Source organism: Peromyscus californicus, unplaced genomic scaffold (assembly GCF_007827085.1).
Source record: "Peromyscus californicus insignis strain IS unplaced genomic scaffold, ASM782708v3 Scaffold_5__1_contigs__length_169319896, whole genome shotgun sequence".
NCBI lineage: Eukaryota > Metazoa > Chordata > Mammalia > Rodentia > Cricetidae > Peromyscus > Peromyscus californicus.
Genome location: NW_026294573.1, coordinates 2,249,387 through 2,264,123, shown reverse-complemented (window position 1 = coordinate 2,264,123; position 14,737 = coordinate 2,249,387). Strand labels below are relative to the sequence as shown.

General features: G+C 49.4%; 1 protein-coding gene across 3 annotated transcripts; it reads left to right on the top strand.

The window, feature by feature from the left end:
* Nucleotides 1-276: 276 nt before the first annotated feature.
* On the top strand, nt 277-14,160 carry Wrap73 (WD repeat containing, antisense to TP73). Of its 3 annotated transcripts, none has more exons than XM_052716183.1 (12): nt 277-418; nt 3,785-3,937; nt 4,920-5,036; nt 7,136-7,208; nt 9,395-9,459; nt 10,053-10,139; nt 10,264-10,398; nt 10,497-10,574; nt 11,894-11,993; nt 12,883-13,008; nt 13,431-13,622; nt 13,857-14,160. In XM_052716183.1, exons 1-12 carry the CDS (start codon nt 350-352, stop codon nt 14,000-14,002), a joined length of 1,341 nt encoding a protein of 446 aa, XP_052572143.1. In that variant the 5' UTR covers nt 277-349; the 3' UTR covers nt 14,003-14,160. The 3 variants fall into 3 exon arrangements, with proteins under 3 accessions (XP_052572143.1, XP_052572142.1, XP_052572144.1); XM_052716182.1 differs by having other exon boundaries at nt 9,395-9,498; XM_052716184.1 differs by lacking the exon at nt 12,883-13,008 and having other exon boundaries at nt 9,395-9,498.
* Nucleotides 14,161-14,737: the final 577 nt, after the last annotated feature.

Sequence of the window (14,737 nt, the reverse complement as noted above, 5' to 3'; positions counted from 1 at the left end):
AAATAAATGTATGTTTACAAATACAAAGGTCTAGTTAAATCTGAATTTCAGATAACGTTTTTTTTAGTTTAAGTATGTCCTATGTAGCATCTGGTAACATGTTTATATTGTGACTTATCTGAAGTCAGAATTTAGCCACGCGATCCGCGGCTTGCACGGAGATCCTCTATGGAGCAAAGGCGCTCGGCGCCTTTAAAGCGTGAGCTCGGACTTCCCGCCCCACAATGCCGCGCGGCCGCTCGAGGCTCCCATTGGCTGCAGCTCACTTCCGCCTCCGCACTTCCGGCCGCGGCCCGCGGCGGTTGCGGGCCGTACACCAGAGCGGTGCTGGCCCCGGCTGGCCACGGTCATGAACTTTTCGGAGTCATTCAAGCTCTCGGGCCTGCTTTGCAGGTTCTCCCCGGACGGCAAGTACCTGGTGAGCCGCGGTGCGCCGGGCAGAACCTATGCGTGGGCGCGCGACCTGTGCAGGGGGCCAGAGCGGGTCGAAGGGGGGCGGGAAGGGGGCCCGAGCAGGACGAAGGGGGCAGCCAGGGGGACTCGAGCCAGACGTAAGGGGGACCAGGCGGTGGAGTTTTGGGGGAAGGCCTAGGTAGATGATAGGGGTAGGGGAGAGGGACCCAGGCCGGGCTAGCGGGATCCTGGCAGGTGGCCAGGGTAGGGAAGGGGGATGTGGAGCGGGTGGCCTGGGCAGGGCAGGGATGGAGTTGGGGATAGTTTGATATTCTGACAGGTGGTCAGGGTAGGGGAGGAGGACCTGGAGCAGGTGGCCCGGGCTGGGCGGATGCCAGCCTCCTACTCCAGTTTCCCTTTGTCAGAGTTAGGTCAGGTGATGATGCTTTCACACATTTGAGGGCACAGGGGATGCCAGCTCATTGTTATTTTGTCACAAACAGCATAGTATATGTTTTCTCGCTTGTAAGCTTGTTAAAAGGTGCCCTCCTTTGTGGTCCTCACTGCCTCTCCTCCATCACATGCAGATTATTTAAATAACTAGCTTTCAGTCCCAACGTTGGATGTTAGCTGTCCATTCTATGGGTGACAGAATAGTGTTCAAAATACACCAATATGACCATTGTGCACTCTCTGAAGACAGACATTTGACATTAGGAAGCCATCAGGGAAAAACAAACAAAAACACAAAAAAAACCCCTCATGTCTTATAAAAACTATGGTTTGGGGCCAGTGGGGTAGGTTGGCCAGTAAAGGTACCAGCCACTAAACTTGATGACCCGAGTCCCATCTCCAGGACCCACATGATGGAAGGGGAGAACTGACTCCTGCAAGTTGTCCTCTGACCCCCACATAAGCCATAGCTAGTGTATGACCCTTCCCACATACAAGTATAATCATAATTTTTAATGAGCTTCCTTTTACCCATCTATCATCTTTTAACTGACATACTTTTTTTAAAAGTATTAGTTCTCAAGACAAGGTTTCTCTGTGCAGCCCTGGCTTCCCTGAAACTCACTCCGTAGACCACGTTGGCCTCAAACTACCCTCTTCTGCCTCCTGAGTGCTGGGATTAAAGGAGTGCACTGCCACCTGGCTGTGTTGGTTCTTAATCCACACTCCTGCTGTATTTATCCAGGTCTTTGAGACATTGTTTACCCACCTTATGTATCATTCTAAGAAAGTAGGAAATGTCAGGATAGAGATAGTGTCAGCAGGTAAAGATACCACTCTGCAAGCCTGACAGTTAGTGTAGCACGAATCCTAATTGGTCTTAATAAAAACCTGGAGCCAGATATTGGGGTAAATGCTGAAAGATCAGAGGGACAAAAGAACAAACCGCCGGGCATTGGTGGCGCACGCCTTTAATCCCAATACTCGGGAGGCAGAGGCAGGTGGATCTCTGTGAGTTCGAGGCCAGCCTGGTCTACAGAGCAAGATCCAGGAAAGGTGCAAAGCTACACAGAGAAACCCTGTCTTGAAAAACCAAAAAAAAAAAAAAAAAAAAAAGAAAAAAAAGAGAGAGAGAGAGAACAAACCACAGCCACCTCTCACCTCACCAGCTCCTCAGCTGTCAAGGACTGAGCTCCTGTCTCTTCCCACCTTATATTCCTTTTCTCTGCCCAGCCATATCATTTCCCGACTCAACCTCCCTAGTGCTGGGATTAAAGGCGTGTGTGCCTCCCAAGTACTAGGAGCATGTAAAGGCATGAGATCCCAAGTGCTGGGATTAAAGGCGTGTGCCACCACTGCCTGACCTCTATGGCTAACTAGTGGCTGGCTTTGCCCTCTGATCTTCAGGCAAGCTTTATTTGTTAGATCATACACAAAATATCACCACAGACTTGAGTTCTGGAACCCATGTAAATGTGGAAGGAGAGAATTCTCATTCTCTCTCTCTCTCTCTCTCTCTCTCTCTCTCTCTCTCTCTCTCTCTTTCTCACACACACACGCACGCGCCCCACCTTGATATATTTTACCTTTTACTGCCATGCAAGTGTGACAACTTGAGTTCTAGAACCCATGTAAAGGGGGAAGGAGAGAATTAGCACCCCCCCCCCACACACACACACACTCCTACCTCGATATTTTACCTTTTTCCAAGTGTCTCTACAGATTAGGATTGTTTTACTGTTCTGAAAGTTCTAGTGAACAGCAGAGGTTTCACTTGGTTATCTGATGTTTGGGATTGTTCACTCATCAAAATGTTGTGGAACTCTTGATGATTGTTTCTTGGGAGTCTTGCCATACTGTGCCGAGCAGGCTCATGTTTCCAGTTTCAGTGTCTTCAGTGGTTCATAAGGAATTCATTGTTAACTGGTAACTTTGTAATTTTCAACTTACAAAGCTATAATGTGAAGACATGAGTCCTGTGATAGACCCTTGTTCTAATCTGCACTTGGTCCTCATGCTCCCTTTTCCACAGAAGACTAATTAGGCTTCCTTTTTTTTTTTTTTTTGTTTAAATCTGTGTGTACACCACATGCATGTGTGTCTGTGTGTGTTAGTGTGCAACTGTACATGGGTGCCACAACACACAGAAGGCAGAGGACAACCTGGAATATTGTTGCTTGACTTCCACCTTGTTTGAGTCAAGGTCTCCTGTTCTCCGCTGCATACACCAGGCTAGCTGGCCATGAGCTCCTGCCCCTCTGACCACAGGAACACTGGGGTTATAAACAAGTGCACCCAATTTTATGTGGCTTCTGGGGATCCAAACTTGCTTTTGAGGCAAATGCAAGTTCTTGGCTTTCAAACTATAGTAGAATATGCAAAGCTAGCCTCAGACTTAGAAAGTAGCTGAGCACCTCCCCAGTTTTGTGGTTACAGGTGAAAACCTTTTTTTTTTTTTTTTTTTTCTGGTGGGAGGGTGTTCAGGATAGGGTTTTCTGTTTTTCTGTGTAGCTCTGGCTGTCCTGGAACTCACTCTGCAGACCAGGGTGGCCTCAAACTAAGGGATTTGCCTGTCTCTGCCTCCCCAGTACTGGGATTACAGGCATGTACACCATACCTGGCTCCGTTTGGTAATCTAATTAAAAAAAAAAATTACTTGCACACATGTGGGGGTTACAGTTGATAATTTGACAGATGTACACTGTATGTAATGATGAAACTAGGGTGGTAAAACTTAAATCTTCATTTGCACCAACTTTATCTTCTAACTAATTTTGGAATGAGCTCTGTAATCACTGGTCCGCGTGAAGCTAAATAGCTCTGAAACACGTCAGACAGGAGGGAAGGAGATGGCCACGGAGGCAAGGTAGCACTGTTGCTCTGAGAGCTCCTTCCTGTGGAGCAGATACTATCAAGTGCTTTCTGTCTCATTGTTTAGGCTTCCTGTGCCCAGTACCGGTTAGTGGTCCGGGATGTGAAGACCCTTCAGATCCTTCAGTTGTATACATGCCTGGACCAGATCCAGCACATAGAGTGGTCGGCAGACTCCCTCTTCATCCTGTGTGCCATGTACAGACGGGGGCTTGTGCAGGTGTGTACCGTGTGTCAAGGGAGCTTTATACAGATGGGTGCTACGTATCTGTGGGCCCTGTTCAGGTGTGTGCTGCTTATTGATGGGGTGTGTGTAGGCAGGCCCATGCCACATACAGGTAAGGCTCATGAAAGTGTGTCCCATGTGTGGATGGTGTGCATGGCATGTTGGTCTGGTGCTGTTAATGTAGCATGTCCAATTAGGAAACTTTACCAGGGGTGTACCTAGGAAGGAGGGGGGTTTGTATTCTCCTTTCAGGTTTGAAAAAAAAGAATGCGCCGGGCGGTGGTGGCGCACGCCTTTAATCCCAGCACTCGGGAGGCAGAGGCAGGCGGATCTCTGTGAGTTCGAGGCCAGCCTGGTCTACAGCGCGAGATCCAGGAAAGGCGCAAAGCTACACAGAGAAACCCTGTCTCGAAAAAACCAAAAAAAAAAAAAAAGAATGCAATGGAACTCTAAAGTTTCTTTAAATACATAATGCTAATAGTTTAATCACTTTTGATGTGAAAAAAAAAACCCACTAAAATGTTGTTAATCGTTGAGCATGGTTTCTAGAGTGGGCGGCAGTTGCCAATAGCAGTGGGACACCTTGGACAGGGTGTCTGAAGAAGAGCTAGAAGGCAGTGTTCTTCATTCACAGAGCCTAACTAAATGAGGTTCCAGAGATAGGGACATGAGCAGACCCTTTTAAAGGTACAACAGAAGGAAGTCACCAAGAAGTGAGGCCTGGCCAGGCACACGCCTTTGATCCCAGCACTTGTGAGGCAGAGCCAGGCGGATCTGTGAGTTCGAGGCCAGTCTGGTCTACAGAGAGAGATCCAGGACAGGCACCAAAACTACACAGAGAAACCCTGTCTTGAAAAACAAAAACAACAACAGAAAAAAGAGGTGAGGCCTGAGCTAACAGGTCCTGTCCTCTCCCTCACAGAGGTTTGCTGTGGGGTGACTGGTTTGCAATCCTGTGTTTCTTTCATGAATCAAGGTCTGGTCCCTGGAGCAACCGGAATGGCACTGTAAAATCGACGAGGGCTCTGCAGGGCTGGTGGCTTCCTGCTGGAGTCCGGATGGCCGCCACATTCTGAATACAACTGAATTCCATGTAAGCTGGCCAAATGTGGCCCATCCTGTCCTGCCTGCCTAAAATAACCTGGGAATGTGAAAGTCTGGGTTCTGGAGTAATATGCAGGTCAGAGTTCATAAACAGTATAGTTTTTATATCCTATTTTTTTTTACATGATGTCTTTTTTTAAAAGATTTATTTATTCATGCATTTTATGTATATGAGTGCTTTGTCTTCATGCACACCAGAAGTAGGAATCTGATCCCATTACAGATGGTTGTGAGCCATCATGTGGTTGCTGGGAATTGAACCCAGGACATCTGGTAGAGCAGTCAAGTGCTCTTAACCACTAAGCTATCTCTCTAGACCCTTTAAATCCTATTTTAAAGAATAATAGAACATTAAAAGGGGTTGTCAAGATGGCTCAGTGGCTAAAGGCCACTCAGCCTGACCACCTGAGTTCCATCCTGTGAATGCACACACTGGAAGGGGAACCCTAAAATAAATGTAAACAAATAAAAGTCTGTGTCTTCTGTTATAGGCTAGTAGAGGCAGGAGGCGGGCCAACTTTGCACTTGTAATGCTAACATCTTAAAGGGACATGTGGCCTGGGCTTTTTAGAGTCTCCTTTGAGAGTTTTCTAGACAGCTTTAGTCAGCAGCCCTTCCTCATGCTTAGAATTCTGCAGACTGAAGTCCAGCCTCCAGATCGCAGACCCTCAGTTAATGGCCCAAAGGAAAGTTACCCTCTCTAAAGTTTATGAAACATTTAAAAAAATGTAACTTTATTCATTCAGTCACGTACACACTGACATGGAAAGGAACATTTGAACAGAGTAAAGTGTACAAATTGCCTTTGATTGACATTGTTATATTTTGGGACAGGGTCTCACTGTGTAGACCAGGCTGGCCTCAAACTCTCAGAGATCTGCCTGCCTTCGCCTCTTGACAACTGGGATTAATTAAAGCTTTGTGCCACCATGTCCTACCTTATTCCTAGTTTTTAAGTTTTAGCTTTTAAAAAATCCCACAGACTTCACTTACCACCAGGTATGATTGGTGGCCAGAAGGTGACCCTGTAGGCATCTGTCTGTTAATAAGAGTGGACACATAACTGAGAGTCATACACATCCTGCTTGGGACTGTTAGATCATTGATTACTGTTCTCGGGGCAGGATCTCCATATGAGGGTGCCGCAAAATGAAGGGAGGCCTTGCTTCCCGTGAGACAACAAGAGGAGGGTTGAATTAGGCTGGTGTCTGAGCAGTGAAAGACACTCGCCTACCCACTTCATAGAACACCGCCAGGCCTTGAGAGCCTGCTGGCTCCCGAGGGCACCTGCAGATGCATTGCACAGTAGCCATGTTTTGGAGGGTCTTGGGGTCTGCAATGCCCGTGGCACTGTGTTTACAGTAGTCCACAGATTATTGGAATATGCCTGGACATTGCCCCTCCTTACAGCTCAGCCGTCCTTCTGCTGCTGGGATCTGAGTTGTAGGGAGCCCTGGGGCTTTAGTCTTTCCCCTGTGTCTCTTCTAGTGACAGGATCCTGCTGGCTAGTGCAGATGGAGGTGTTCATCTTTCCAAGGCTTTGCATTGGGATCTGAAATGGCTAATAGTCTAGGAGCACTAAAGTGACATTGCATCGTGGGGCTTTTGTTAATGTTGGATGTGTGCTCCTGTATGTGCGAGCTCACATGTTGTGGATCTCGAGTGTCTTCCTCAGTTATTCTCCACCTTATATTTTGAGGCAATGTCTCTCACTTGAACTCAGAGCTCTTCAGTTCTGCTAGTTTAGCTAGCCAGCTTGCCTGTCTCTATCTCACACATGCCTGGGATTTTAGACAGGCCACCATACCCACCTGGCATTTGGAAGAGTGCTAAGTTTCCAAACTCCACTCCTTACTAAGCAGCAAGGCTCCCCCCCCCCCCCCCCCAGCATCTCCCAGCCTTCACTGTGGTGTCAGTTTTCACCTCTGATGACTGGTGACAGTGCTTTCACAGCTGCTTTATGCAGACATCTAAATTAAACTACATGTGAGTGAGGTGTGAGTCCATCTTTATCTTTTTCAGCTTCAAAAGTCTTTCTAAAGAGGGGAAGCATCCTAATCCCTTTCTCTCTCCCATTCTCCCTGGCAGCTGCGAATAACCGTCTGGTCCCTGTGCACAAAATCTGTATCTTACATCAAGTATCCCAAAGCCTGTCAGCAGGGTGAGTCTGCCAGCGCCCCTCACACACAGTCTCTGTAACTGTTCTGGAGATGTCCTTCTGTCATGGAGAGACAGATAGACGTGGCTATAGCAGCATACCCCCTCCAGCCAGCCTCCATAGTTGTTCCTTCCTCTGTGCTTTCAGATATCTCCTGGATCTCCTCACTCTGTGCCTGTTCTTCCCTGTCTCTGTAAGCAAGAGCCCCTCCATGCCATTTCCTTGACAACAAGATGCTGTGGAAAGTAGTAGAGAGGAATGGCATGCTGGGAGGGAGACCCTTCACCTCTGTTTAAATAGGGCACTGGAGGGGCGTGCCTTCGGGACCTAGCTGTTAGCCTCTCTTCACTAACTTTTTATCTTCAGTTGCGTGTGTGTGTGTGTGTGTGTGTGTGTGTGTGTGTGTGTGGTGTGAATGCAAGTATTCACGGAATACAGAAGAGGACATCACATCCCCTAGAGGTGGAGTTACAGGTGGTTGTGAGCCGCTTGTCTTGGGTGCTGGGGTCCAGTTTTATGGAAAAGCAGTATAGGTTTTTAACTCCTGAACCATCCCCAGCTCATTTCACTAGCTCGTTTGTCAGGGCATCACATCCTATCACATCTGAGCATCCCAGAACAGGGAAAGGAGATAGGAGCCCTCCCCATTTGAGCCTTACCCCTGGGAGAAGGTAGGAGGCTGGGCAGAGTGTGCAGCTGGGGTGGGTGTGCAGCTCTCAAACCCAGAAACTACATACAGCAGAGGGAGCAAGACACAGTGGGCCTCTCACTGTTTTCTTTGTTGCCATAAGCAATTTGCAGATCACATTGGACTGAAATGCATTGTAGGTTCATTTTGATTTTTGTAGTCATAAGCGTCACTGTACCTGAATAACCGTCTGGCTCTGAGTGGTGGTCCTTTAGTCCTCTATTACTTGATATGTTCTTGTCATTCATGAAGCAACAACCTTGGCCTAGGGCTTTTTACACTAATACAATACAGGAAAAATTGATTAATGTTTTTAAGTTTGTTCTGAATATTCATCTTAATTTTAGTTATTTGAAATGATAAGTTCAAAAGTGAGAATAAGAAATGCTGGGCTGAAGAGATGGCTCAGAAGTTAAGAGCACACACTGCTTTCCCAGAGGACGAATTCAATTCCCAGCACCCATGTCGGATGGCTCACAACTGCCTGTCACTTCAGCTCCAGGGGAATAGGACTCTTCCGGCCTCTGCAGGCACTCCTGCACTCTGTGCGCATACACAGAAATACACACATACTTACACTAATTAAAAATTTAAAACAAAAAAATCTAAAAACAAAAGAGAAATGCAGCCGGGCGGTGGTGGCGCATGCCTGTAATCTCAGCACTCGGGAGGCAGAGGCAGGTGGATCTCTGTGAGTTCGAGGCCAGCCTGGTCTACAGAGCAAGTTCCAGGACAGGCTCCAAAGCTACAGAGAAACCCTGTCTCGAAACCCCCCCCCCCCCCCAAAAAAAAGAGAGAGAGATGCAGTAGCAAACTACAGAACTGCTCAGGGTGTAAAGTGCTTGTGCGAGCATGAGGACATGAGTTCAGATCCCCAGAATCCACCTAAGAGCCAGGCACAGTGGCACAGGTCTATAATCCAGACTCCTACGTCATGATGGGAGCTGGAGGCTGAGAATTCCAAAGTTTGCAGGCCAGTTACCCTGTGTCAAACAAGGTGGATGGGGAGTCCAGACACCTAAGATTGTCTTCTAACCCTCATACATATAGATGCCATGGCACAGGTGTGCCTGGATTCACACACAGCACACACACACACACACACACACACACACACACACACACACACACACACACACACAATAGCAAGCTGGCTTTTGACCAAGTATCTCCTGTAGTTTCTTTGTGAAACATATTAACCAGCTGGGCCCTGCATTTAGTCAGTGCATTTGTGCCACATGAAAATCAGGTGCTTGGGTTGATTCTGGCCCCTGCAGAGCAGTCTGTGTATGTCACCACCTGACTTGCAGGAGGGGTGAGACCTCTGCTTGTCAGGTTCCTGTGTGACGAGACATCCTGCTCGCCAGAGGAACTGTAGTGTTCCACACTTGTGAGGCTTCCCCCTCTCTTGATTGGCTCTTTCCCGTGTCCCTTTTAAAGACTCTGCTGTGCTCTGGTGTTTGTCCACGTTCTGGTTCCAGGTCACCTTCTCTCTCAACAGGAGTAACTTTCACCAGGGATGGCCGCTACCTGGCCTTGGCGGAGAGGCGAGACTGCAGGGACTATGTGAGCATCTTCGTGTGCAGTGACTGGCAGCTCCTCAGGGTAGGGGAATCCTTTCCTGCTGGCAGGGAAGAGGTGCGGCCAGCGTGCTGATGATCCCAGGGGCCTTGCAGTCCCCAGTATAGAGAGAATGATGAGATGTCCATGGCCAGAGGGCAGGGTACTGTGTTCCTTTAAACAGTGCACACTAAGTGTGATCCAGACCTCGGGGTGCATACTTGGTGCACATTAGAAGTTGGCATGACCTTTGAACCCTCTTGTTTGCATAAGGGAATGCCTCCCTGGGAAGAATGCTCAGGAGCTGTGACATTGAGCACATTGCCCCTCTATACACTCACACTTCAGACCCAGGAACACAGTTCAGTGTCAGAGTATTAAAGGAGTATCTGAGGGGGCACACTGGGGGAGCAGGGTGCAGGCAGATGAGGGCATGTGGGCCTCGCCCAGAATGGTTGGTGTTCACCAGGACAGCATGCAGATATTTTGTCTGTTGCTGCATATAAAATGATACATGTGCCAGAAGCATTGGTTATAAAATAAATGTACTTATCTAAGGAAATGTTTCCAAATTGTCATGTTTTTCTCTCGTCTGGAAGCACTTTGACACAGACACCCAGGACCTCACAGGGATCGAGTGGGCCCCGAATGGCTGTGTGCTAGCAGCGTGGGACACTTGCTTGGAGGTATAGCACATGACCAGCAGCACATTCTTTTCCAAGAGCATTCACCAGCAGGCACCAGTGCAGCGAGCTGCTGGGCGCTGAAGCATGTGTTCAGTGCCTGACATGTCTAATGTCTCATCTGCAGTACAAGATCCTGCTGTACTCCTTGGATGGCCGCCTGCTCTCAGCATACTGTGCCTATGAGTGGTCCCTGGGCATCAAGTCTGTGTCTTGGAGTCCCAGCAGTCAGTTCCTGGCCATTGGGAGCTATGATGGAAAGGTGGGAAATGGCTCAGGGCATAGGCCAACTCCATGATCTGCAGGACACTGACAGCTCCGTGAGCTGTCTGCATGTCATTCTCCCGGTTCCTTCCCCAGGTGCGCCTCCTTAATCATGTGACCTGGAAGATGATCACCGAGTTTGGGCATCCTGCAGCCATTAATAATCCCAAGACAGTAAGTCTGCATATATCTTCACTTGAGCACGGTGGTTTCTCCGGTGCTGTGAGCTGGTCTTGACCTCTTGGTTGCTGTGATGTTGCCTTCCCTGTCCCTGCACCCTCACACACTCCTTTGTCAAGGGCATGTCTAGTCCAGGCTCCTCTGTCCTAACCAGATGCTGTGTTGATGCTCTGTCCTCTGCAGGTCCCTGGTGTTTGCAGAGGGACTGGGGAATCCTGAGCATCTGCCAGGCCCTGTGCTCTGGGCTTCAGTAGACAAGCAGGGAAGGGCCAGGGGAGTTGTTCTGTACAGACCTTGTGTAGGAGCAGCCCGGGTCCAGGAACCAGAAGTGCAGAGATACCACAGTTGAAGGCATATTCTGTAGCTCTGTAGTGTTGAGTCCGTGCTGTCTTTTGTCAATGTCTGCAGCAAGGACAGACTTCCGATTTCCTTGTAGAGGTCAAGGTGCTAGACTTGAGGAGGACAAGGAAGGGCCAGGGCTGCAGGCCAGAACCCTGGAGAAGGAGGAGCTGGGTGGAGGCTAGCTTTAGTCAGGGTGCTCTTCCAGGAGCGGTGGTTGAACTTGGCCAGAGCCCAGGTGAGGGATAGCAGGCTGCCAGGGTTTGCCTGTGGTTCATGTGTCTGTGGTTTCTCTGCCTGGGACTGTGGTGTATGAGTCAACTGTGTGACAGAATGCCTGAGACAGAACCAATTTAAAGGAGGAGGGATTTATTTTGGCTCCTAATTTCCAAAGCTTCAGTCCGTGGTTCCTTTGCCTTGTACTTTGGGCCTGTATCGAGGCAACACATTGTGGTAAGGAGCAAATGGCAGAGCAGAGCTAATCTTACAGTGGCCAGGAAGCAGAGGAAGAACAGGTGAGGTCTCAATGTGGGCTCCAAAGACACACCTCCAGTGACCCGCCTTCCTCCCTCAAACTGTTTAAAGTTACCGCCAGCTCCCAGTAGTGCCACAGGCTGGCAGCCAAGCCCCAGCTCGTGGCCTTTAAGACCTGCACTAGCAGCAAGTCAGGCCTGCTTTCTGCTGTTCCCACAGCCTTGCTGCTCACTGGCCTCTGGCCTGGCACCCCCATGTCACTTCTGCATAGCTGTGACATTGTTCACCACAACACAGCCATGTGATGAGGTCGGTGCCCATCTCTAAAGGATAGCCTGGCCAGTGGGACTGAGGTGGCAGCTAAGCTGTCCTTCACTGCAAGGGGTCAGACTGGCACTGCTTCCCAGTAATAGTGGTTTCTGACACTTAAGTTAGACCACCTTCCCCTGAGTCCCTGGTTCTTGTCACTAACTGGTTAGTGGCCACATCCTATTTTTCAGGTTGTATATAAGGAAGCTGAGAAGATCCCACAGCTGGGCCACCTGTCCTTCCCACCACCCCGTGCAATGGCTGGTGCCCTCTCTGCCTCAGAGAGCAAATGTAAGCAGCAGAGGGCTGTCTTCCATGGGAGAAAGCTTGTTCTTTCTGACTTAATGAGAGTCCTCTGTCCATGTGAATCTCAGGTGCTGTTTGTTTGGGTGGGGGAGATTTTGAGATGTGGTCTCAATCCTCCTGCAGCATAGGGATCACAGGTGTTCTCCTGGGACGCTCTCCTTTCCTACACGGCCCTGTGTTCCACGTGCCCTCATCCCATCTGTCACAACAGCTTGAGTTAATAGTCTTGGCCCTCCAAGGTGTCTTTTAGACACAGTTCTCTGAATGGACCTCAGAGGGATTTGGGAGGCAGAAAGAACAGGAACAGACATGTACTTGGTGGCTTAGCCTTTTCTGGAATAGGACCCTGAGCTTCCACTTCCTGCTCTGCAGGGAAATGGGCAGGGACCTCAGACTGAAGATATGAGGGGACGGACATCAGCTGGGCAATGTGGGCTTAGGTGGTTGAGGGCAACCAGGCTTGAGAGGTGCTGCTGCTCATGCTGGCTGGTATTTATCTAACATCTGCTGGTTGATATTCTTCCTTTAATTCCCAGCTGGAAAAGAGTGGCCATCTGTGCAGAGATGCTGGAAATGATACACCTGCCAGATATTCAAGTAGCTGGGACTAGCTCAGAAAGCAGACCTAAGCATGCTTATACCCTTCTACTGGGGCTCCAAACTGCATGGTCTGCTCCCCACTTGGGGCCCTCTAGGCAGTGAAACTGTTGTCCCCTAGGGAACTTGTGAACAGGCCTCTTACCACAGCCATCAGCTCTTTCAGCCCTCTACCCAGCAAATCTGTCCCACATTTCCTGGTATGTTTTCCTGTCTGCCTGCCTCACTCCTCCACTGTAACCAGTGCCTCAGCACGTCTTCCCTGTTGGTGTTCCAGATGAGATCGCCTCCGGGCCAGTGTCCTTGCAGACTCTGAAGCCAGTAGCTGACAGAGCGAACCCTAGGATGGGTGTAGGGATGCTGGCTTTCAGCTCTGACAGCTACTTCCTGGCAACAAGAAACGGTCAGTGTCATACTCATAAGCAGGGTCAACTGCTCACTGCACACTTTGATGCCAAGAGTAGAAATGATTGGAGAAACAAAGTTCAGGAGGGTAGTTGTGTGCCATTCTCCTGATTTTCTGCTGAAGTGGATGCATTGTTCTGCACAGCAGCTCCTTGCTAGTCCGTCCACACCCTGGCTGACTGCCTACTCCTCCTGCAGGCCTTCTCACTGTGCAAGAACGGGTTCAGCATTGGCCTCTATGGGTCTGGCTTTGTTTGCAAATGTAAAAACCACAGGAAAAGAGGGGTTTGTGGCCTTTGGAGGCCTTTTCTTTGTTATGGGTGCTAGTCCCTGAGAGAGAAACCCAGTACACCCTTTGAGCCAGGGTTTGCTCGAAGGGGGCCAGCACTGACATGGTGCCCTATCTCTGTTTTCTTGCAGACAATGTCCCTAATGCTGTCTGGATCTGGGACATTCAGAAGCTGAAGCTGTTTGTGGTACTAGAGCACATGTCTGCAGTGCGCTCATTTCAGTGGGACCCACAGCAGCCAAGGCTGGCCATCTGTACAGGAGGGAGCAAGGTGTACCTGTGGTCCCCAGCAGGCTGTGTGTCAGTGCAGGTACCTGGGGAAGGTGAGCATATCCCAGCAGAGACACGGTGGCTCAGCACAGGCTGATCTACTTAAACCTCCCACACCATGCCTTTCAGCAAACTTGCAGGACCTTGCCTAGTGTGTACAACTGACAGAGGACCCGCTACCCTAAGCTTTATAGGCTTTGGCTTCACCAGGCTCCTCACTCACCCACAGGCTGCCCTCCTTGGTCCTGGTTTCTACTCTAACCTTCTGACTACCTGTCTCTCTCTAGGTGACTTTCCAGTGCTTGGACTGTGCTGGCATTTAAGTGGGGATTCCTTGGCCCTCCTTAGTAAGGAACACTTCTGTCTCTGCTTTCTGGAGCCGACCAAGGAGGGGCTTGGCACAGCCTGTGGACTACAGGATGGCCATGCCTAGGACCTGAGTGGAAACTGAGGCAGCAGGCCCTGCTGGTCCCAACGTAAGCAACAGCTGCACAGACTCCACACATGGGATGGGATGCTCAGTTTTCTGTAGTGAGGTGTTTCTGTAAATATGTATAAAGTTGTAATATAAAATAGATATTTGCTAATTCACGGAACAAGGGTGATCATTTTCCTCAAGGCCTTAGGTCACAGGTTCAAGGGCTGTCTTGGGAGGATGAAGAATCCTGAAGTAACACCACTTAGCTCCCTTTTAACCCTTTGCTGTTTCCTGAGCCCTGTTTTCAGAGTGCTTTGGAACAAGGGTGACTGCTGTCCCACCTGTCCAGCCCCTCTGCAGCAGGAAGTACTCAGAAGTGCTGCGAGGTACAGCACCTGTGCTAGTCCCCATGTGGGATGGGAGTCCCACAGCAGGTGGGCAGGTCTCTGGCCCAACAAGGCAGTTCGGCAGGGAGTCCTGGGTTTCTGCCTGGTATAGTAGAAGGGCTCAGACCACCCAACATATGTCCGTATCTCTAACAAATGCCTTGAAAGCAGCCAGACCAGAATGTTGGGACTTGCAAACCAGGATTCTAACCTGAACTGTGTACTTAACCCATCTGAGTTTTTGTAAAGAGGACTATTAGGGAGGGGCCACAGCCAGCCAGCAGGTTCAATCCCTTGGGCCTCAAGATAGTCTTTGGTTGGCATACCTGTTTTGTGGCAGTAACTTCAAAAAGGAGCGACTCCA